This window comes from Chaetodon trifascialis, chromosome 1, assembly GCF_039877785.1.
Source record: "Chaetodon trifascialis isolate fChaTrf1 chromosome 1, fChaTrf1.hap1, whole genome shotgun sequence".
Taxonomy (NCBI): domain Eukaryota; kingdom Metazoa; phylum Chordata; class Actinopteri; order Chaetodontiformes; family Chaetodontidae; genus Chaetodon; species Chaetodon trifascialis.
The window spans coordinates 24,512,273-24,536,593 of record NC_092056.1 but is presented as its reverse complement, the minus strand read 5'-3'; the positions used below and the strand labels follow the sequence as shown (position 1 = coordinate 24,536,593).

General features: G+C 46.6%; 1 protein-coding gene across 1 annotated transcript; it reads right to left on the bottom strand.

The window, feature by feature from the left end:
* Positions 1 to 633: 633 nt before the first annotated feature.
* On the bottom strand, positions 634 to 24,200 carry wtip (WT1 interacting protein). Its single transcript, XM_070969304.1, has 8 exons — positions 22,571 to 24,200; positions 15,716 to 15,817; positions 6,530 to 6,597; positions 4,983 to 5,045; positions 4,450 to 4,580; positions 4,108 to 4,159; positions 3,521 to 3,589; positions 634 to 1,631 (listed from the first exon to the last, which is right to left on the bottom strand). Exons 1-8 carry the CDS (start codon positions 24,069 to 24,071, stop codon positions 1,479 to 1,481), a joined length of 2,139 nt encoding a protein of 712 aa, XP_070825405.1. The 5' UTR covers positions 24,072 to 24,200; the 3' UTR covers positions 634 to 1,478.
* Positions 24,201 to 24,321: the final 121 nt, after the last annotated feature.

Sequence of the window (24,321 nt, the reverse complement as noted above, 5' to 3'; positions counted from 1 at the left end):
ATCTTACAGCTCTGCGTGATAACTTGTCACAATAGTGGCACCCTTTAGAGAAGGTCAGAAAAGTCTAAAGTTGTTGTTACATTTTGTAGAAATTAAGTAACACTCCAATTGTGCTTCATTTAAGGTCACGTGCTGGAGAGGTAAACAGTTCAGTTAAATAGGAAAAATCATTTTTTAGAATTTTTTAACAACAACTTTACAATAAATACACTGCTTGAGGTTTAACCAAAGACAGTGAAATTTAAGGAATGCAGAACTCTCTGTTGTAGTGTGTGCTGTCTACAGTCAATATGCAGTTTAAAAGCGACAAAGCTTGATTTAGGCACTAAATATTTGGTACTCAAAGTGGAATAAAACAATTGAAGGCAAATGCTGTTTGAGCCACGTCTGCTCCACAAAGCCTGTGGACACATGAAGACCCTCCGTGTCCTGGAGGAGAAATGATACAACAGACCCAACATCTTCAGAAACTTCAGACTGCATGACAGACAGCGTGTTTCACCTCTGAATCCATCGCGAGCACAGCGACAAAAAAAAAAAACCATCTACATCTATGATCTTATGTGGAAAACATTCGCAAAATATATATTCATATATAAAAGACAATCTATGTGCATCTAAAATTTTCTTTTTCTGTCATAAAATAATCATTAATTAAGACACTGCTTGTGAATCTCTCGAGGTCTCGTCTAAGACTTCTAAGTGGAATGTCAGTCGGTCCTCTGGGCTTGTGGTGCTACGGTGCATCTGTTATTTCGGGGCGGTGCAGGGTGAGGAGCGATGAGTTAATAGTTTGTTCTCACAGCCCTGTGTCATGATGCTGGGTGTCCTTTGCATAGCCTTTAGCAGGACTCCATTTCAGTGTTAGAAGCTGCACGGAGAGAGCCGGCTCTGAAGGCACAGCATGCCCACCCGGGGGTCTGTCCGGTCCAGCCAGCACTGGAATGTAGTGGCTCGTTCCCTAGCCTTCCCGACGCCGCCATCAGCAGCGCTCTCTTGACGTGACAGCGTCGGTGAATCCACTGCGGTAAACCGCTTCGGTCAGAGCACAGGAATGAAAAACATGGAAAGTAAGAGAGGGAAGCGACGCGAGAGATGAGTTTGTGTTCTCTTCCTCCAATCCAAAAACGCTCTCTTTGATGAATGTGCAGGGGGTCAGGAGGTGTGACGTCACCGGGGGGCTCTGGGTGGGCCGGCGTGTTGGCTTTCAAGGTTTAAGCACCCCAGGGGAAGGGAGGAGGAAAGGACCACAGATGGAGGAGGAGGGGGACCCTTTTTCCCAGCCCCGTCATGTGACAACAGGGCTTGTGGTGGGAGCTGTTAGTCCACGGCCTGGCCGTCCAGTTGAGGACAGGGACAGTAACTCAGAGGCTTCCCTGGACCTGCTGGAGGGGGTGCAGGCCTTTTTTTGTCCCCTGCTGCTGGTGTCTCGGATCACCTGGGAGGCAGGGCTCTGTTGCTGCCCACCCTCCTCCCCCTCACAGCTCTGTGACATGGAGGGGGTAGCTGGGGGGCAGGTGGGCAGGGACCTGCGACTGGAGCCGGTGGATGTGGCAGCTGTGGCAGAGCAGGTGGCCTTCCAGTGGATAACAGCGGTGGCCCTCTTCGTCATTTAGCTGGAGACCACAGTCCTGAAAGAGCGACATCCAGACAGAAGCATGAACACAGCACGAAGATACCCCAAGCAGCTGTGTTTAATGCAAAATCTATTCAAAGGAATGATTTGACATTGTGGGAAATATGCTTACAGACTGATACCGCTCTGTTAAATATGAAGCTGCAGCCACTGGCCGGTTAGCTTAGCTTAGCACACAGACTGGACACAGGAGGAAACAGCTCGCCTGGTTCTGTTCAGCACCTCTAAAGCTCATAAATTAACATGCTGTATGTTCTTTGATAAATCTGTACAAAAAAAGTGTGAAAATGGCATATAACCCAGTATAAAACTGCAAACTGTCATTTATTCTTTGTATGAGTCAGGCTAGTTGTTCCCAGTCTTTGTACTAAGATAACCTGCTGCTGGTTGTAGCCTTTTATTTTATGTATAGACATGACAGAGGCATCGATCTTCACAACTAACGCCATGAAGCAAATGGGTCTATTTCCCAAAACACTGAACTATTCCTTTAAGCTTACGTCTACTGAGTTACCAGGTTAAATGTATTCACATACAGTGAGCATGAAGGCAAAGCTGTGATAGCTCTAAAGTAACTGAAGTGTGTTCCCTTCACAGACAGCGTGCCGGTTCATCCTTCGAGAGTTCAGATGTCCAGAAGGAATTCTGAGTATGAAAGGAGCCGGTTTAGCACACCTCCCTGACGGCTCCCTGCGTTGTCTTGTGTATTTGTTCTGTACAGTATTTCTTTTTAAATGTCTGTGCTTGTTGACAAGGACAAAAGAGCTCCAAATTCCCCCTGTGGGAGGGGGGATCTGTGCAGGGAGGAGAGCTCCCGGGTTCGACCCTGAACATGCTGGAGGGATTACATAAACTATCTGGCCCTTAACCAGTCTGCTGCTATCATGATTCAGACCTGGATGAGCAGCTGAAAATGCATTATAGATGAATTTGCACTCACTGTATCTTCTGCTCAATACTGTTGCTTGCTTCTCATTGAAAAATGTTGGAGAAAAAAAACCTCGGAGGCACGTGCATGTCTTACAAAATCTAAAATCTTTTTTTCAATATGTAATGAATTTAGCATCTCCAGGATGATTCAGCTCTGTACTTTACCCTTCCTCTGTCCACAAGACCACCCCCCCTCCCTCCACCTCGGCTGAATGATTACCCACCGCTTACATAATGATCTGGTCCATTTCTATGAAGTGGAATGTCAGCCATTCAGAGAAAGTCAGTCTGTCTTACGCCACTCATGAGGACATCTGTCTCTCAGTGCAGCATTAACAGGGCAGAAATAAAAGAGCAGGATCACTGCAGGGTGGCATGAAATGCTCATGTTCAAACCTGAACTTCAGACCATCTGATGTAGCCGAGTGGCACGATGACTACGATTTCATAAGTCTGGTTTAAAAACAAGTCCCCAGCTGAGTTCAGAGCTCAACGCTGGAATGTGCTTTGTCAATGAGTCACGACGTCGAGCTGTAACCTTGCATTGGGATTTGTCTGTGTGTTTTTTGTCTGTGTGTGTGTGTGTGTGTGTGTGTGTGTGTGTGTGTGTGTCTCATTCATTCCGCAGCAGACTGCAGCGGTGATTCACCCTCGCCGCCAAAAACAGTCTGGTCTCGTCCCACGATTTGCAGCTCTTACCCAGGTTCATTGTGTCTGTGGGCTTGCGTGGATGTGCATGTGAACGTGTCTGTGCATGATCAGGTGTGTGCGGCTCCACGGTGTGAATGGTGTGTGTTTGTTTCACAAAAGCCTGAAAAGTTGAATCACACCCAGTGATACTAAATTGACTCTAGTCAAATCACATGCACAGTAGACTGTTCTTACTCATACCCCGTGTGTGAGACTACGTGTGTGTGTGTGTATGTGTGTGTGTGGACAGAGTGCAGGCCTCACCTCACAGTGGTAACACTCCACATGGTAGTCCTTGTCCATAGAAACTACCCGGATGGTTTCCTCGGAGCCCTGGTGGGACAAACACACAGTAAGATCGTCACATTACATCAGTGTAGCCTCATTAAAGTGCAGGTCAGGATTTCAGAAAAGAAGAAATGTTTTTATGTAGAAGAGATAGATTTAGCCCAGTTTAGGTTCTTTTCTTCACGCTTCCTCTCGTGTTTTTTATCTTAAGACAACCTGCCTTTATTTTGATTCAGCGTGACTAATAAAAGATATTAGTACAAAGTTTGAGATGCCGTACATTAAGAGAAACTAAGACTATCTTAGATAGACAAAGGCACATTTGTCTCACATGAAAGGCTTGATTTTAAAATGCTAATTTAGAAAAAAGTCTTATCTGACCTTTATCTTTGAATCTTTATCACTGAGTCTCTCCAAGTATTTCTCATTCTGATAAAAAAAGGTCATTCCATGAAATTGTTGTTTGCGATTTCATTTTTAGCCCTGTTAAGCAGGCACCAGCATGTGTGTGTCTTCATTCGGTGTTGGTCAGCTCAACAGAATTTGGACCGTTTGCTCCTCACCTGGGCTGGAAGGATGGGCTGGTTGCAGGAGGCACACTTGGGAGCAAAAACCCTGTCATGGAAGAAAACAAAAAAAGTCAGTTGACTTCTTATTCTACGCATTAAAAAATGCAAATAAAATAAATAAATAAAAATGAAATGAATTAAAATAAAATACCAAGATAATACTGCTTGAAATGGTAACAGCAACAGAAGCTGAGTGAGCACCACACTTTTTGTACAAACTGTGCTGTTTCCATGCTCCAGCTTTTCCGTTTTGTGCTGAGCAGCTTGTTCGGCCACATTCTGTCATGCGGTAATCGCATTTTATCAGTGTGAAGAGCAGACAGATGTCCTCCTTACGTGTGGTAGTCTTTGACACAGTAGATGTTGTTCTCAACGTCCACGGTGAAAGGCACTCCATCCAGACCCTCTTTACACACCACGCAGCGGAAGCAGCCAGGATGGTAAGACTTGCCTAACGCCTGGAGGATCTGGACGCCCACACACACACACACACACACACACACACACACACACACACACACACACACACACACACACACGGAAGAAGCACACACAAGATAACAGTAAGACTTGGGAGTGAGGCCATCGAGTTCATTGGAGTAACACATGCCATAGGGGAGCTTTCTTAATGTACAGGTTAAAAACATATTATGGGACTACTGCACGGATAGTGTTACTGAGCAGACAGTAGTACCAGTATCATGAGACACTGAAAATTTGAACATTTAATAAAGCAGGCTGCGATTTTCTGTATGCACACAGTAACTTTGTTCCACACACCATGATGTCTCAAGAACATGAGGGGATTTTAGACAGCAGACACGCATTCACTCTATTCTGCATGTTGAGTTTGATGATGAAGCTCTTACCATCTCCATGATGAGGTGACCACACACAAAGCACTTCTCAGCTGTCTGCTGGAAACCAGAGTACTGTGGGTAAGACAAGACACACCATTTAGCATCCTCAGCAGTGAACTGCTGAAGGATTTTGAGCCGTCTTTGCAGTCAGTGGGACACGTCCTGCTTCACACCAGCTGGTCATTTCAGTCCACGACTCATCTACAGAGGGTGCTGCTGCGCTCTTTAAATTAGCATGAGAGGGGTTTCTTTCTGAATCCTCTGTGTTTTAGCTGACATGTTCGTCAGGCAGTGTCGACCTGCGACCTAATGTATTTTTTACTCTTGATTTTTCCGAAGAAGGGTGCTGCTGTTTTTCTGCAAGGCTCAGTTCATCATCGTATCCACACAGGTGAATCCATTCACATGTGGGAATTAGCATGTGCATGCTGGCCAAAGAGCATCTCTGCTGGGCCGACTGGGTGTGAAGTGTCTTTGTGTGCTACAGGAAACAAAACACCCGGCGTCACATTGATGGCTCCTTTCCCTTAAACCCCGAGCGCAGGCAGATAATGAAGGTGACCATCTGCAGCACTCAACCCCCTCAGGGTCGTGACCTGATGACTCGGGGGGGCTGGTAGAGGAGACAGGGCTACCAGGTGGAGGTGGGAGGTGGTGATGGGCAGTCTGCCCCCTGCCCTGACATCTCCACTCCAGATCTACCATCTGCCACCACATCCCCCCACCCTCGAGACACCCCTGGGGTGACAAGCCAGACTAGCCAGGTCTTAGCCGTACGAGGGCGGCGGAAGAAGATTAGTCTCATCCCATCGCCATCTGACCTCCAGCATCCGTTTATCACAGAGAGGCCGTGGTTGTAAAATGCCAAACAGGAATTTAAGTATTTCAGATCAACAGGTTGAACTCTAAGAGGAAGCTGCTGATAAACAGGAAGTATTGACAGCAGAAGAAGCTTTGTGTTCTGAGGCTCTTTGGATAATAAAGCTGTTTTTAACATTTATGTAACAGGAACCTTTTCTAAGCTCCTTCCCCCATGCTGGAGATAACTGTGTCACACTGTGTTCAAATGTTCCTAATGACAGCGTCACATACAGCCATCGCAGACAAAACGTGCTGATCAGATTCATCTTGTTGAGTTCATCTACAACTTATCATTGCAATATTTCCCACAGCACATGAAGGCATCATGAGAGCAGGCGCTGTGTCAGCCCTGTAAACCTGAAGCAGATGGAGCAGGAGCTTGAGAGCTACAGCTGTCCTCCTCCCACTCTGAATTGTAAGTACCAGGGAGCAGCTCATGGGGTAATTGAGCTCCTTGGGGAAATTTGGGAGAAATTAGTGTGAATTGGAGGGGTGGTGCTAAACTTCTAATTGCAGCCGTGACGTCTGTTTCCTCTGGAGGGTTGTAGAATGTAGCCTGAGATCCTAATCCCTCGCTCTTTGCTCCCCCCGTGCCTCTGTTGCCCCACCATGAGGCAGTGATATGGTGCTACGAGCAGACCTGCTCATCACAGAGCAGAGAAAAATCAATAATCACGAACACAAAGGCAACTTACCAGGAAATCCTCCTCACAGTACACCTTCCCGTTGACGTTGTAGAACGCTTTCCCTCGCAGCCTCCGCCCTGGAAAGAAAGACAACAAATGAAATCTACATATAGTTTAGCCAACGTGCTGAGCATATACGCTATGTTGCCAAAAAGTATGTGGACACCCATTTTACATACTTTTACTTTGGGGCTGTTTTTCATAATGTTTAACACAATAGTAGAATTCCAACTTTGCCGCAAGAGTTTACAAAACCAGGTCCATCAAGAAATCAGTTTCACTGGTGAGGGAGAACTGCCATGAGCTCAAACCCGTCTCCCACCTTTGGGATGACCTTGAAGGTTGAAGGAGAGCTATGCCTTATCGCCAAAAATCTGTGCCCCGCCTCGCCAAAGGCCTGGTCACACCAGCATTTAAAACATTTTACAGCAAATTCAATCAAATACGATGAAATCAATGGGGGAATTAAATCTGCACAAATTTTTCACATTGCGTTCAGCTTTGATGAACTTTGACTTCCAAATCTACATCACTGACCAATAGGCAAGTGCTCACCTTTAACGAGATGGAGGGCTGGAGTGTCAGAGGCTAACTAAGGCTGACAGTTATGAGACAGGAATTAATGGTAAAAATACATCTTTTAAATAAACACAGTGTAATCACTGGCCTGTCTGCAACCACGCTAAGCTAACAGGCTTAGCTAACTGACTCTTAGCATGAACCTGACTCCTAATTCTTGATTTAGTTTTCCACCTTTAATGTGCTGGTAAAAAACAGACAGTAAATAGACTCAGAAACAGCACACAGACCAAAATTTTGACACTGTTCTCTCTACTTTACAAGCACAGCAGCTGGTCAGTGTGGAGCAGGTGGATGGCCGATCGCTGGCAACATCCCGCCTGTGCCTCTGTTTAATTATTTCGCCCATTGATCCCAATAGGATTCCATTCTCAACCCATGTACAATCAATACAGCAGGCTGCCTTCCAATCCTCCCCCCAACATCTCTCCTCTTACCCGCTACAGACAGACCAACAATAGGAGGACAGATGTCCCTAACTAACCAAATGATTAATCGGTGAGCATATTGAAATGCATCAATTTGATGATCCATTAAAATCTTTGGTCATTCATCCAGATACCAGACCAAAGCATTGCTGCGAATATTTAGGTGAATTTAAGTGAAAACTCTTTTTTTCACTGCTGGTTTGCAGCTTTTAGGCAACACTTTGGTCTTCTTTATTTAGTACTAGTACTTATTTTTTAAGGCATGAAAACAATCAATAGTTGCAGTTCTATACCTTGCAAACACATCTATAGGAACATGTCCACACCACAGCCGGCCCAGGTTCAGCACACTGAGCTCCCAGCACTGAGTGTGAAGGCTGAATTCCTCTGGGTGAGTCTTCATTCATCAGAATCCAAGTCTGAATCCAATCTAAAAAGAAATTCTGCGGCGGGCTGGCTTCTGCAGCCCCCTGCCATGCACCCCTTACAGCTTCCCCATTCAAATTCATTTAACAGCAGCGGTGTCTCTCTGGCAGCGCAATGACTTCACCCGAGCCTGGCAGACGAAGCACACGGATCTCATAAATCTGCTGGATTAGTCAGATGTAATTGTCGTCCCGAGCCACCATTGATTTTTATGGGTATCCCAGCATGGGAAATCTGCCCCCCTTCTTTTTAACACTGAAATTTATGCAATCGCTGTATTTCACACACAAACGCAGTGTCACAATGCTGGGAGATGGCAATGCATTAGCACCCACATAAATGGCTGGAGCAGGCGAGGAATGCTGTCCACACAATAGGTGAAACTTTTAATACTTTGAGACTGACGAGCAATTAGCATTTTGGTAGCGTAGAGCAAATTGAGGAAAAAGCAGGATGGAGGAAGAACGACATGCGAAGCAACTCTTAAGAGACACTGCCTTCAAAAGCAAGGCTTGGGAGAGGCTGAACTTGCAGGAACAGTGAGATTATAGTGAACAGTGCAGCAGCAGGGGCGGCGAGGTGTTGCTGTGTGCTTGTCTGTGGCCTCTGCTCTGGAGTTTGGGGTCTGGAAGGTGAAGACAAAGGCCCCAGCACTGATGACTGTGTGGAGTGCTGCTAGGGGAGCGGGCCGACTGAGCAAACGGGGACATTCTTTCTGCCTGAGGTCACTAGCTGGTCCCATTCAACCCCCCACACCTCTCCAACGCCCGCTCTCTGCCCGCTTCCCTCACCGAGAGAGGGAGGGGGAGGGCTCCATGCCTGCCTCTCTCTCTCCTCTGGCCTTTTGTCACCAGACAGAGAGCCTGAACCTCCTCACAGCGCTACGAGTGATAAAACCAGCGGCTCCATTTACAAGTTACTATCTATGTGCAGGTTCTAAAAAGGCAAACAGAAGACTTCTTTAACACTAGAAGAAGTCTCTTACTACGGTCAAAGCAGACCTACCATATATTTTGAATTATAACTGGCTGAAAAACAGAAAGCTTAACTCTCTTGGTAGGATGAATATATAGTGTGCTAAGTTTCATCAGTCACCGATTGGGCCTAAACAGGCTGGAAGAACACATTATTTCCCATTGAACAAGAATATCAAAAACTGTAATTGACCCTATAAATGGTAACTTGACTGCAAAATGATTAACAATGGCATAATAATGATTAATTTTCTCTCGCTCCAGTGCCTCATTCTGTGGTCACAGTGTTGCTGTTGAAGCTTTAAGGCCCTGACCTCTGCATTTTGAATGATGGTGTTGCCATGGAAATGAGCCTTGGTCTGGTGAAAGAGGACCGATGTATCACCACGGCGAGGGTTTTATTTGGCTAAATTTCCCTCTGGCATAGCAGTTGTGTCGAGCATGTTCAGTGTAAGAAAGTGGAATGCGCTTGTTTCTATGAATAAACCAGCAACATTTACTGGGAGCAAAGAAAGGTTTTCCAGGTGTTCAGACCAATGGAATGAATAAGGGGGCTGCGAGGGGGCTTAGAGCCTTGGATCATGTGGGATATGTGGTCTTTTCCGTGGCTACTGACATCAAATCATAGGTAGCTTGTCGGCTCTAGCTACGACCCTTTAAAAGAGCGGTTAACACCCCAGAGTTATTGTTATTGATGAAGGATGTTCAACAGTGTTTTGGTCTCATTTTGTTTCTTTTATTTCCTGAAAGCCTCGATCAGACTCTCTTGTTGCATCTGTCTGTAAGGTACAGGTACAATGATGATCCTCTCTACTTGATTCACTGGCACCTTGACACTTGCCCTGACCGAAAGCTGAAGTTCTCTACATCAAATGCTTTGTGCAAACCTCTTCTTCTATGGCGAATTCACACACCATCACATGTTCACTCCATCACTCATTTATTTCAGCTGACAGCTCTGTCCACACACAGTCTTCAGGCGAGGTCAAATCAGGCAAATAAATGAAAATGCCTGTGTAGGTGGACTATGGGGGTGAATGGCCTTTAAGGTGGTCAAAATAAGGAGATGAACAAGCTGCTATCATGACAGGAGGACTCATGGCATGGTGAAAAAAATATTCCGATCAAACATTTCAGATACTGATCTACTGAGACTTAATGTTTGGATAGACGGCTGAATGGTGTTTACATTCGAATCCACACTGCAAACGCTGCTAAAAAAGCGGGTCATATCAGGTCACATTCCATGTACAAGTATTTGTCAACTTCCTATTGGTCAGATGCCTGTTGGTGTGTGTCAACATGTGATAACTCTTCCTCTTTGTTTAATCATTTTCAAGAGCGCTCATCTTGCAGTTTTCCTGACTGTCGTGTTTCAAACTGTGTTCATGACCAACTAACCTGCGCTCTAACAAGACAGCGGTGTTGAATGGCGCAGGCGTGAACACGGGACACAACACGGGCATGATTTTTTTTGACCAAACAAGCACTTTAAGGTCAGCGCTGGCTGCTGCTGAAACTCTACAAGCAATCACACCTCTGATTCTGGCTGTGCAATCAGGTTGATTAGTCAGAATGTGCAGCAACTCCTGAGCCCGCATTCATGTCAACTGCAGGTTTCATCCCTCTCAGGCTGTGGCCGCTCCGGTGCAGACAAAAGACACTGTTCAGTGTTTGTGCATCTTTTTCTAAAATTGTGCCGTTCACTCTAAGTCTTTTTTCCACGGCTTCGTCTTGCTGTCACTGACAATAATGAGGGGTACTGCTCTTGCTGGTGGGATGCGTCACTCAGTCTCTCTGTTCTCTGTCTTTGGCAGAGAAACCAGAGCCCTGGCCAGTCTTGGAGGACAGATAAATGTGGTGATTTGCTCACAAAGGGGCTTCAAACTGATTTTTTACACCATGCCATGACGAGCCTGTGCAGGCCTGCAGTCTCAACAACATTTTTTAGTATTTTTGGTGAAATCCCAGCCATGGAAAGCGCAGCACAGGCAGCAGGAAGCATCTCATCCATCATGAACGATGCAGTTCTCCACTAGAATCGGAAGCACATCACCATGTTCTGACCAGTACTTGCTGCCATGTCCCTTGGGCAGAGATCATACATTTTCACATCTGTTTGATATTTGCAAGAGATTTTACAAACTGTCACCTGTTTTGCGAGTGGACCAAAGTGGACACCCAGTGGACAAGGAGCAATAGATCTACAAAGGGGTAAAAAAAAAAAAAGGCAGGACTTTCAAAACTATGAGCACAAAGCTGGAGAAGCCTTTGGGTTTGAAGTCCAGCTGTAGGGGAAAGGCTGGTGGACATGTGGCAACAACTGCAGAGAATGAACATGTCTTCAACTGGGCTGTGTGCGTGCGTGCCTGTGTGTGTGTGGATTGGAAAAATAACGTTGATAATATCCTAAGTCTGCGATGCCCTGCTTTCTCATCTCATAGCCTGAGTGCTTTTGGGATTCGAAATCTCTGCTAATGCATTTTTATGTGTTTCAAAATTAACCAAAACTGCTATAAAAAGCCCTGCTGGCACCACCACATTTGTGCACATCATGTCCAAAAGGACAGTGGACTGACACGTGGTAATGCATCAGACAGTCCAGAAGGATACTTCCACAGAACAAACCGACATCGATGCAGAATGACGAGGGTTTGAGCTGCTGTTTCACCTGCCTGCACAAAAGCAGAGCTGCAAAATTTCACAAGCGGTCAGCTTTTCATACCAACAAATAAAGACTAAACAGATTAATGAATTATGAAGATAAGATATTGAGCTGCAGCTCAAATTGCGGGCAATATTATGACACACATGGCCGGCGCAACATGTCTCACGGCCGCCTGTTATTCATTAAAAGTAGAGGCTTCAGGTCCAAGCAACCCAGAAAGGTTAAATCGAGGAATCGACAATACAATAATGTTCCTGGCTTGTTAGCTGCTGGCTCACTGACCCCCTGCTAATGAGAGCACTTGGTAGCATCTAACAACCACTGGCTTTAGAACTACACTGTTTATTACATGTATAGTTTGTTAAGTCTCGATCTATTTGAGATCCATGCTGAAAATCTGAATGTTGAAGCTGAACTCAACCTGGTTAATATGACAGTTTACACAGCGGGAGCATCGCCTTACTCTTATCACAATCTAATTACTTCTACCAACGCTGCTATAATTAGCAGGCATGTAAACGCTGTGTGACTCCAGCAGCTAAACTGAACGTTTCTTATTTTCAGCATTGTGATTTCCGCGGCTTGGCAGGTACAACTGGTGGCGGTGAAAGATTGGAGAAATTCAAGCCCCTGAGCTCTCTTCTCCTGCCGGTGCTTTCGGAGGCCATTTGTGTTACTGTAACACACAAATGAGTCATCAGCCTTGCGGTTGACAGTCTGCTCATCACACCTGAAGCCGCATGTTTTTTTGTTTTAAATCCGGAGAAGGCGTGCTTATTTTCAACAACACGCTGAGTCACAGTCACATGGAAATATAAATTCACTCCAGTTAAAGTGCATTTCTGTGGAAAATATGTTCAGTGGGGAAAGCGAAACCTCTCCTGCTACAATTAAAGCAGCACAGGGACACAGACACCTCGTTAAATGGCACTTGAACAGTAGCTGTGAAAGGAGGAAGCGCTGATCTTTAACATTATGCAGAAAAATGTGCCTCAGCAGATGCATAACTTTATGTGAAACAACAAAAGAAATACAAATAATATTCAATGCAACTCTTAACAAGAGGAAATCCAAACTTAATTGACCTGCCTACCTGCACAAACACGGTGCACTTCTCCGTGCATGTGCCATTTAATGTGAGCCCATGCCAGGCCTGCCCCCTCTGATAAGCAGGTCTGGTACACTTTGTGACTGTCTGATTGAGGTCCTCCAGGGAAGGCCGGCTGAAGTGGAGGGGGGTAGTTTGCATTCTTGGCCATTTCATGAAAAAAGGGTGCAACCATGGGAGTAAGCCAAGAGGAGGGCTCAATTATGCATGGTTAAACAAAGCCCAAGGCTACCAGCGAGCCATGTCTCAGCAAACTCGGCCTCACTCTGGAGCTCCAGAATCCGGGAGGACCCTACTCAAGACAAAAAAAAAAAAAAGAAACCACAAAACAAACAGGAGCATAGGAACATAGTTCCTGATAAATCACTGGACTGTGTTATGACAAGCGCAGGCACTTTGAAACTAAACTTCTCAGAGGCCTTCAAAACACTGTTTAAAAGAAAACATTCCCATTCACATGAGGTCACATGGCACATCACGGAGTTTACGTTACCAATAAACCATCTCGAGAGGCGAGGCGGCCTGTGAAACCATCAACCTGCGCCGAGCGCTGAAAACGACTTGTTAACTAATGGTGGACGCGATTTCTCCGATAACCACAACAATAACTCTCTCAGGAGCTGTCTGCGGTTGTTGTCTAACAGCAATAAAGTCCCACAGAGCGATTTAATGATGTAATTACCCCCTTCCCAGAAGTAATGCAGGCATTCTTGAAGAGTATTTTTAGTCCTCAGAGGAAATAATCTGCTCGCCTTACAAATCTACGTCTTTGCTTCATCCCATCGCTGACAGCAGTTTTCTGAGCACAGCTAGCTAATGGCTCTTAAACAAACCCTAAAACAGCACCTGCACCTTAACCAGGTCAGAGGCTACCTTTCCACCGCAAACCCCACAACTCGAGCAACTGGACACTCGGCATCTGGCCCCTCTTTCTTCAGACGCACAATAAATCGGAAAGTATGCGGCTTCAGTTACATGTAAATTATAGGCAGTTCTTCCAGAGCCAGAGGGGGTGGGGCGGAGGATCGGTGTCCATGTATACCACACGTATGAATGGAAGCAACCTGGCTAAAAAGCTCTCTCCCAACATCTTCCTCTTGTTTCCCCGGGAAACAGGAGAGGAGGGCTGGAGTCGGGTGACAAGGACGTCCAAATCTCTCGCTCTCTCTCTCTCTCACACACACACACACACACACACACACACACACACACACACACTCTCTCTCTCTCTCTCTCTCTCTCTCGACACTGTGAGCTCAAGAACAGATTTAATTACAGTCTTAAAGGCTAAATAATGTCAGCATTTTATTTCTTTGTGGCATTATTAGCTCGTTCCTGCTGCCGAGAGAAGTGAGCTGCCCTGCTATCAGTCCTCAGGCCGCAGGATGTTTTTTTAAAGCGGCAGATGTTCTGATCTCCCACTGTGACACCACCTCTGACAGCGAGCTGCTGATACTAATGATGATTTTTCAGCAGAGACAGCAGCGGCTGGAGCTTAGAGCAAGGTTGCAGAGACAGAGAAGGTGGGAGGCTGGACTGAAGCAGAGGCATTAGCACACATTTTGCCCACTGTTTGCTACGTTTTCTGAAATTGGCTGACACAAGTTGCTAAGTCCCCAAGTCGTGGGATGTGTCTGAGGCATGGACGCATTTGAGGCATCGCGCTGGATTTTCAATCACCTGAAGTGCACTAAAGCATGAAGCGGCAAGCGAATAAACATTTAGCCTGCAGACCTCTGATCGCCGCCCACATCCCTGATTTTTTCCAGCAATTCAAATGTATGTGATGCTGTGCTCACTGAAGGCTGGAGGAACAATCAACCAATCAGGGCTTTGGAGGAGAGATTAAGAACGGGAACATATTTTTCCTGGGCCAGAACCAAACAAATGGCCACGAACAGGCAATAAGCTTGGATGAGCCCCACACAGCTGTGCGGGTTGATATGAGTCGACTTACAGATGCAGATAACTTTCATCATTTCAACATATTTCCTCACTCAGAGCAACCACCACCACAGCTTCCCTGCAGACCGGGGGGTTTCAGACAGTGTTGCGGGGTGTTGCGTGGAAGGAGAGATGTGAGGCAAAGATAACGTGTGAGATTGGTTATCGTAGTTAGCCCTGACAAATTGGCCGCTTATCAGAGGCTGCAGCTGCAGCAGCTGTTGTGACACACAGCTCATGGAGACAATTAGGGCAGTTTAAAACCATTAAGGCCTGAATCCTGTGATGTGAGTCAAAATTCATAGTCCTCACAGACGCAGACAGGATACACATGTTTTTAGATTCAGTATGAGTAACGCTTTGCTTATCTCCTATGTCCGTTGTGAATAAATGTTCATAAATCTGCATAGAATTCATTGATGAAAGAGGTGGGTGGTTGGCATTGCCTTGATTTTGCTTGAGGAGGGCCAACAGAACTTGAAAACCTCTGGCACAGGCTAATGATGACGTCCGTTCACTGTCGATTGGCTACGGCAAATATCAGCCCCTCTAAAACAGATGCTGGCTAACATGAACACCACGTCATGAATGATGGGGAGACAAACGACAGCTGGTTTGATTGTCAGGATGAAAATAGATGACAGGTAACTCTATACAGTATCTCCGACCTAGCAGCCTGCTCTCCAAATACAGACAGCAGTGCGCAGAGAAAGCTGTGAGCACCGAATAACATGCAGCTTCTGACATTTCAAACCTGCTACCTACAGCAACACCACGGAAATGTCAGAACAGTCGAATGCACTTCTTGTATGTTAAAAGCCAAAACTCAAAATGTTTAACAAAGGTTTCGACGAACAACACTGTTCTGATCAGAATCCATTTTCAGGCACTGGCAGCAGTTAATGTTGTGTTCTTGTGACAAATTTTTTGGAAATGGACTCTGCTTCAGGCTGAGAATGGCTGTGCTCACACGCCAGATGCACTGAGGTGGGCTGCCGTCCACAGCTGGACGGATGATGAACCAATTTTACCATTCCATCATTTCACTAAACTGGCAGTTTTACTTACCACAGGAGCAGCAGGTGAAGCAGTTGGTGTGATACAAGTTCCCCATGGCCTGGCAGGCTTGGCTGGCTCCATACACGCCCTTCCCACATTTGACACAGATACCTGTTGGAGACATGAGGTCAGTTAGCCGACGCTCTGCATCCTGAGCAAAATACTTGTATGCAACGGTAGAATAAGAGCATCCTTCACCCAGCATGGAAGGAAAAGCTCCTGAGAATGGTTTCAATCTTCATGAGGTTTTAACAGTGTTAGAGTTACACATTGCTCTTTGGCCCCAAAGCAAAGCAGTGTGTGAACACTGATCTACCTCTGCTTTATGGCTAATGTTACGTTTGTGCTGTTTGCTGAAGATACCTTCTGCTGTGTGCACCGTTACAATCAAACTTGTTTTGTTGGAGCTTTGCTGGACACCTGATCAGAAGCGACTCCCGTGTGTATAAAAAATAAAAAAATAATAAAAACTGGAAATGATTAACTGGCTACAAATGTCATTACTACTGTACTTCCAGAGGCAGAGTTTGCCCTGTTACCTGTGCAGCGTTTGAAGACCAACATCACAATGAAATTCAGAGATCAAAGCGCGTCAAGCTCTGAAACCAAGCTTTGTCGAACACAGAACGCTAACCAGTGATTACTGATGCACAGTCATACTTCTGACTGAAGGTTAAGGATGTGTGAGAGCATTGCAAGTTTCACTCTGTGCTATGGAAGTAATATTTCTGAAAGTGATTTCCATTCCAGTCCAAGTCTCACCCAAACTGCTGTCATTTCCGTGCATTACATCATAGTGTCTGAAGGCACACTGCTAGCTGATGATTATTTTAAAATAGCACTAACAGGAAATGCAGAGGTTGTGAGGGGAGCGTCAGGGAAAGGAGGCCAGAAATAAGGTGCACAACCAACAACTTTGAGCTTCTCCTTGTTACCAGGCAAAAAAGCCAATGCAGGGCATTTTCTTGACTTCTCTAAAACAATGTCATATCAGCCTTAAAGTTCCTAAAAACATTATTTCTCATCACTCTAAACATGCGCACATCAGCTCCATCAGCACTGTGTGGGCATTTGATCAGATTGGACTGATAACACCGGCAACATAAGCAAACAACTGGCTGCAATCAGCCTCTCAAACATTGCTGTGTGATTGGTGCGCAGCGAGTCCAACCCACTTCAAACCGGTGAGCAGCGGCCAGACGAAAACACAAACTGTCATGTAAAATAACCAACACTGTGGCAACTTTGGTAGAAAATTTGTTCTGTAGGATTCCAACACTCAATATAAGAAACTAATAGAGAAACTGAAACTGTCCTCAGGTTGTGCAAACATTCGTTCTTTATCTGAAACACGGCTGATGACCCGGCCTGGGTGTCCTTAATGGAAGCTATAGCTCTAACAATACTGATTTTGTGCTTTGTGAGGGCCGCATAGTGCCTGGGGTCGCATGAGTATTTGTACACAAAATCACAGGGGACTTTTTTTGACCCTTTGTCTTTAATGTCATGGACATCTGATGAAAGCTCCAGCTCAGAAATGTGTGTGTTTAATAGATTTACATCTGGGAGCTTCACAGTACAGCTGACATGTTGAGACTGGGGTTCGACTGGCTCTGTCAAAGGACACCTGAACAGAAGTAATCAGGAGAGGATGCTTTTCATCAATCATTCACTTTGATAATCTGTCTCAAAAGTCAAACAGCTGCCCCTCTGATTACAATGTTCCTCTTTTACCACTGGAGCGACCGTCATTCCAGAAACACTGTACAGAGGATGAGTGATGCTCTGAGTTCTACTATGTAAGCCTGAATAAACTCGTCACAAACAGTATTATGACCTTTAGCGAGGAAATTAGATAAGGGGAAAAAAACAGTGGCTTAAAAGTATTTGGACACAGCAGCAGCAGCAGCAGCAGCAGCAGCAGACTAACGATCTCCAAACTCTCACGCACAAGACGACCTCCGCCGGGGTCACATTCCTCAGGGAGTGCAGGGTCAAAGCCTGGGTGGGGTGAGTCCTGGGTCACAGTGCCTACAGGACACAAGATCTTGCAAGATCCCAACAGGGAGCTGCTCACCCCCTCCATCTTTGAAATAAATACACATTTCAGTGAGGATTCAGAGCAAGGACACGCTTTCTGTGACATGCTGGTGGAATTCCCTGGCTATCTGAAGCCATAATTTCCCTCTCGCAGCAGCTCCAGTGCAGCCTGTGACATTGTAAGGAAGAGAAAGGGGAAGGGTACAAGAAAAGCACCCAAAGGTTACATGTCTTCCCTTCCAACCCGAGGTGTTTGCATAAATTAATTTATCGGAATTAAAGTCAAATATTGGCGTTTCCTTTTTGCGAGCTGGACTCATGACTTCCATCGTGCACTCAACAGAGATAGCAGATGAAAATGGGTGATAAGGTGGACAGAGTAAACTTCAAATGAGCTGAAAGAATTTCTCCAAAATAAAAGTCTGTGATGGTAAATAAAGCTGGGGGAAAAGGCAGGTGCCTCTATGCCTTTCGAGCTTTTGCCTCCACACACATCACTGTTTGAAACTGGAATACTACTCTCTAAAATCTCCCTCAAACAGACTGAGAATGAAAAAGACGCATTGATGCAGATCACGTGTTTGAAATGCTTTCAGCCCTGATGGGACTCCTGGTCGTGTCTGGTTCAACATAGGCAACCTATGTATGTTTCACACTCGTCCCTGCAGCTCGGGGGAACATCTGGCCACTTAGTTAATAGAAAAGCATTGTGTAGACTCAATGAGGCCATGACTGAATGAAAATGCCTTCCTGAAGCCTTTTTATGAGCAAATCATGCACACACTGAGTCTTGCTCCTGGTAAATCCCACACAGATAGCATTTAGCAAATGTTAACTGTTAAATGTTAGAGTGTTGTGTATAGCATGAAACACAGGAGCTCAAGATGTCTTAAAAAGCTGATAATACGGAGCATTTATAATTACCTTATTAACGATTTACAGCTTTATTTCTGCTAGTTCTACTGCTTCGTATTCTATTCGGGTGTGATTTTATCCACCTTCTGTTTTGCTCATCACTTTCCCCTCATCTCACACAGCAATAAAACCTCAGCTCTTGATCCAGTGCTATTGCATGCGATTGGTTTGCAATCATGAATGCTGCCTCTCTTGTGTAAGCGTGCAGAGTTAATGAGTGTTACATTTAGTGAGGCCAGATAACCCAAAGAGGGCCGGGCCATGACACAGGCCCCTTCCTCCATGTTCATACGAGGGCTTTGTTCTTCAGATTTTTGTGACTAATCTTAACTCAGATTACAGAGTCCCTGCTATGTTCCATGTGCGTTGATTTCTCTACTTTGCTGCCTGTCGCACCTTGACACAAAGGTTACTTCCAGAATTTCAACATGTATTCAGGTGAACCAACCAGGTACAACTGACTCACTGCACATCTGTCAATCTGTCACAGTCAATGGACTGCGGCATTACACAGCTGACAGCCAGTGAACTATAGTAACAAAAATGCAGCAGCAGATTTGATATTTCAATAAATGATGACGTCAGATACATGAGTCAGAGGTGACAGCAGGTGTTTCTGCTCCCCCTAAGCCTCACGCTACCGTGTGAGGAGTTTCAGCTCTCCGTCCTTTCTTATGTTTCATTTCTTTTGCACAGGATGAATCTATGGCTGCTCAATTACTGACACGGCTCTTTGGCTTTGACTCACAACCCACTGGCTACACTAAAGACGGATGATTTATTTATAAAGCTACATCGATTTACCTTCATTACTTTGTTCCCTCTAGTTGCAACTATCCTGCAGTTTCTTAACAACCACCCAGCGAGTGTTCGCATGACTTTCAGGTTTTAATTTGTCAACACGCCATGTTTTTTGTCACGCGAAAACTGCTGAAAACCTTAAAAAAAACAGCATGTGATTTGTTTTGATTTCAACACAAGCGCTAAAAATCCTGAAGCGTCTTATGAGGGAGGATGTGGTTATCATTTTACAGGACGGTGGGAAAATCGCTGAAGTGCTCTTGTTGTTCATTTAAAACAGGATGCTGAATCCCTCATGTGCCCATTTCAAAACATGACCATGTGGCAAGGACAGGATGTTGTGCATTCACCGGGGTTAAAAATAAAACGGCACCGCTCGATGCACAGACATCCCTGCACCTTTGAACTAATCACTGCTGCTGACATCAAGCCATAATGTTTAGCACTGGTCAGCGTGGGCTTGTTATTATGCCAGTGAGAATGCTTTTTAATATCTGACTCCAACCGATGAGTCTGATGACGAAATAAAGACGGGATGAGCACAGTGAGTGTGAGTCAGTATATAAAAATACATTATTCTCTAAGAGGAAAAGTCCAGAAAATCCAATGCGGAAGATCAAACACTAAGATCAGACATGGGATTTTCAAGTGTGATATAGCATGTGGCTAGCATTTATTAATAATAATCATTCACTTGAGCAAGTGCTTTAGAAAGACACTCCATGTTCCACCATCACTGAAAACAACACAGAACGTGCTGCGAGTTGCAAGAAGGTTTGCACAGCCTGATTCATGAAACTTTAACGACCGCTCGGTGTGTGACTGACTTCTTCCTGCACAATATCAAACCAGTCTCCAAAGATATGAGAAGGCTGCATGAAGACTGCCAATTAAACTAATGAAAGGTAAAATGTGCAGAGGGATCAACGGCTGATTTCTAGATTGTGGGACCAAATGTGGCCAAATACTTGGAGCAGGTTCATGGACATTTGCAGTAGAAAATAAGCACGGTCCTGCAAGAACACAGCACCTTACTTGAGGATCTGCAGTAAGGAACTGTGAAAAGAAAGGGTAGCACACAGCTTTTACAGCACCTGGAAATGCAACGTCATTGCAGGAGAGAGGTCTTCATTTGTGAGACATCTGAGAGCGTTCAGAGGAAAATGAAGGCTTAAAACTTAACATGACACTTAGGAATAATTACACATCTTTAGTCAGCTTCAATTTATGCATGGACAGTATGTGCAAGAGTCAAAGCACCAATGTGCCAGTGTGAAGTTGTCCACAAGGCAGCGCGCGTGTGTGTGTGTGTGTGTGTGTGTGTATGTGTGTGTGTGTGTGTGTGTGTGTGTGTGTGTGTGTGTGTGTGTGTGTGTGTGTGTGTGTGTGTGTGTGTGTGTGAGTGTGTGTGTGTGTGTGTGTGTGTGTGTGAGCCATGTGTATGACTACTGCCATTATAATTCTGGGCAGGTGATCAGACTTGACCCCCACCAACTATGTCTGGCCCGCCAGCCAAGATCGTGTGCCAAGTGTCTGGTGTTGCCCGACTCCCCACAGGCTGGTTAATGAAGGGCTTCGCGGGGGAGTCAGGCCGGGGTTGTGGCGGTGGGGTGGAGGAGAGGGGGTAAGGGGTGGGGTGGGCTGGGCCTCCCCTCTGCTGCTTCAATTGCAGGCCTGTATCGAGCCAGCTGTTGATTCACAGCTCCTTCACCACCACAACAAACAGAGGCCACACAAGGGCCAGCCGGCAGAGCAGAGCCGGGCAGTGTGGGACACTGGCAGGCAATGCTGCCCCCCCCCAACAGAAAAAAACTAAAAAGCTCCAGCGATCAATTTCTCCACTGTCGCTACGGAAACAGAGCTGTCTCCATTGGGCTCGGCAATGGGAGTGTCTAACTGCATTCTTCTCTCTCCCTCCTTTTCCTTCCTCTCTCCATCTCCATCTGATTCCACCCTCCTGTTTCTCTCTCCACTATCTCTCCGTCTTCCTCACTTTGCCCTCCTCTCGTCCGTCCTCGTCTTCTCACCTGCTTCTCTGGAACAAATCAACAGCTGTCTCAGCCTCACTCTGAGCAAGTGCACCAGCTATAAAACAACCCACTGTTCTCTGGCTGCAGCCATTTGTCTGGCTGCTAATTCAAAGGTAGACAGCAACTTCCTCAGCAGGCTTTCTGCGGCTGTGTTACTGCTGGGGAACCGAGCACATTTGCTCTCACAGTCCCTAAGCACAAAAATGTGCTGCAAAATGTCCAAATCAGACAACCCCCCCCTAAAAAAAATCACTGACCACAACACATATGCCTTCAAACAGGGGATAACTGCATTTTCAGCAGATCCAGACTGCACTGCTCTGAATGACCGCTCTGGCAGAACAGAAGGCTCCATTCAGCGAGGTGCAGCGCTGTGCAAATGTTAGCTCTGCCAAGACAGAAATTAGTATTGCCCTGCAAAGCCACTCTTATCAGCCACAGAGGGACCTGTTAACAGTAATGTAGCATTAGTGAGTTACAAATAGACATCGAAGATATAACAAAGCTATAAATAGCCCCTTCCTGCACAGAAAACTACCAGCAAACACCATGTATTTCAATTCTAATTTCAGTAGGCTCTTGTTAGTAATACAGAGAAAGCCACAGGTGACATTTCACGAGAACTGTTCTATTCTCTGAATTCAGTGGAACAGCATGAGGACATACAGAGAAATGCTGCTTTTGAGCCATTGTTGGATTTGAAACTTTCTCTATCTGTACAAGACCGAACCCTCCGGCCAGCATCTGATAGGGCTGAAAGGAGTCGGGGTCAGAGCATCTGAGGAGAAACTGTGGGCCAGGTGAAAACATGTTGGTTTCACTGATCTGGAGCTGAGCTGTTGCGACCAACTGAGGTGTTTTACATCAGTCCCCCATCTCGATACAAAATACAGTATTGATAAGAGGAGGCATCCGTTCTAGATAACTGATACTGGATCAAAGTGAAATCACAGAGGTTTTGACTTCCTCAGGCTTAAACTGATTCTGCAACAGATGTTTGTTTTCATGTCCTGTCTACTTCATCTGGAAAAGATCCAAAGGTGTGCTTGAAAACAAGCCTGAAATGAATATGACCTACCAAAGTATTCCTTTTTCATGTGCATCTCTAACTCCTTTTCCAGCTCCAGGGTGAGCGCCTCCAGCCGTCTCTCCGCCTGGCTTGGCCCACTCTCTCGGCTGGGGGTCACCTGATAGGGCAGCTTGAACCTCTGGCCGGAGGAAGCTGCTTTGGAAGACACCCCATAACTGAACGACGATGGTGACCCCGCGATCATCTCCACTGTCCCTCCCGTCTGGGATGACTGCTGCTGGGGCTCTGGCACCGCCGAGAGTCCCTGCAGATGGATGCGATTTTGGATCCCGTTGGCGTCCCCGAACTCCTGCAGCAGCGTGTCCTCGTGCAGACTGCTGCCCAGCATCGAAGACCTGGGCGAGGGCAGCTGCAGGTCCGGGTACGTGCTCATAGACCCCCTGGAGCTGCGGGAACTTCTGGAGCTGTGACTGGAGATGCTGGATCGGGGGCTGACCACGCAGTTCGCGGTGGTCCCCGGTCTTGCGCTCCCGTCCTGGCTGCAGATGCTCGACCGAGGACTGGCCAGCGGCGCCGCGTGCAGGATCGCCCCCTCCAGATCATGGTTGACCACGGGCCCGTACCGCGAGTCCGAGTAACTGGATCTCGGGCTGGTGGTGAAGGAGTACTGGCTCGCCGTGCTGGACCTGGGGCTGGTGTGCCGCTGGTCGTAGCCCATGCTGATGCCGCTGGTGCGGTTGCTGCTGGGCTTGCTGCAGCAGTCACAGCTGTTGAGGCTGGCCCGTGGGCTGGAGTGTTTGCTCGTGTCGCTGGCGGTGCTTGCATAGCTGGATCTGGGACTGAGGACACTGTTGCCCTCACAGTGAACTAAACTAGACCTGGGGCTCGTGTACCTGTCCTGACCCGGGACCACCAAACTAGTCCGCGGGCTGCTGATGCTCGACCTCGGGCTGGCATGCTTGCTCTGCTCCTGAGAGGACAGGGAAGACGCGAGGCTGGACCGGGGACTAGTGGCGTTGTATCTCCCGTCGTGGCTGCTGGTAATGCAGACACTGTTGCACCTGTTGCCGGGCAGAGCCACCGGCTTGTTGAGAGGCACGCCGTCGAAGGTGGAGCCGGTGCTGTACCTGTGGCCCTGCACCTCCAGAGAGTATCTCCTGTGCCTCTCGGAGGCGCCGGTGTAGCACGGCAAAGCCACCTCGGATTTGGTGCAGCAGCCCTCCTCACTGTACAGCGCGTCTCTCTGAGGGGCACAGAAATCCACAGGCACGGTCCGGTTGCAGTTCACGGGGCGCACCGGAGCCGCGTTGTACACTTTATTCCCAGACGTGAAATTCTCCACTGTGTGATGCTGCTGGTGAAGCATAGAGGTGCCATTCATTGGCTTACTTTTATGCTCCGCGACCGCCGGAGCCGAAAAGTCTAAATCGGGGTTAATCACCAAGTCTCTCCTGGCGTTGTACATCCCGTCTTGATACGCATCATACAGGGAAAGGTCCTCCATCAGTTTGCTGGCCCGGAGTCCCAAATCTTCCTGGTAGTGCTCCATGTTGTGCTCCCGAGGCGAGAAACAAGTTCAGAGTGTCGCTCCGCTCGGCGAGCCAAAGCAGCGAGCACCGCGGAGCGCTAATTGCGTTTCACATGGAAATCAAAACAAAACGCCGCGGTGCTGCCGTCGCTCACTCACACAAAACCAGCAACGAACCCACAAAGCTCCACCGTGTGCCGCATCGCCTTCTTCTGCTTTGCTCCCTTCGCCGAAAAAACAAACTCTTTCTCACAGTTTCAGTCGACGGGGA

Bases quoted from the DNA above. Each gene is read 5' to 3' on its own strand.
- wtip (XM_070969304.1), bottom strand. From the start codon at position 24,071: ATGGAGCACTACCAGGAAGATTTGGGACTCCGGGCCAGCAAACTGATG. The intron at 4,581-4,982 runs GTAAGAGCTTCA...GTGGGCGTCCAG, and splicing joins GTCACCTCATCATGGAGATG to ATCCTCCAGGCGTTAGGCAA. The intron at 4,160-4,449 runs GTAAGGAGGACA...CTTCCATGACAG, and splicing joins TGTGTCAAAGACTACCACAC to GGTTTTTGCTCCCAAGTGTG.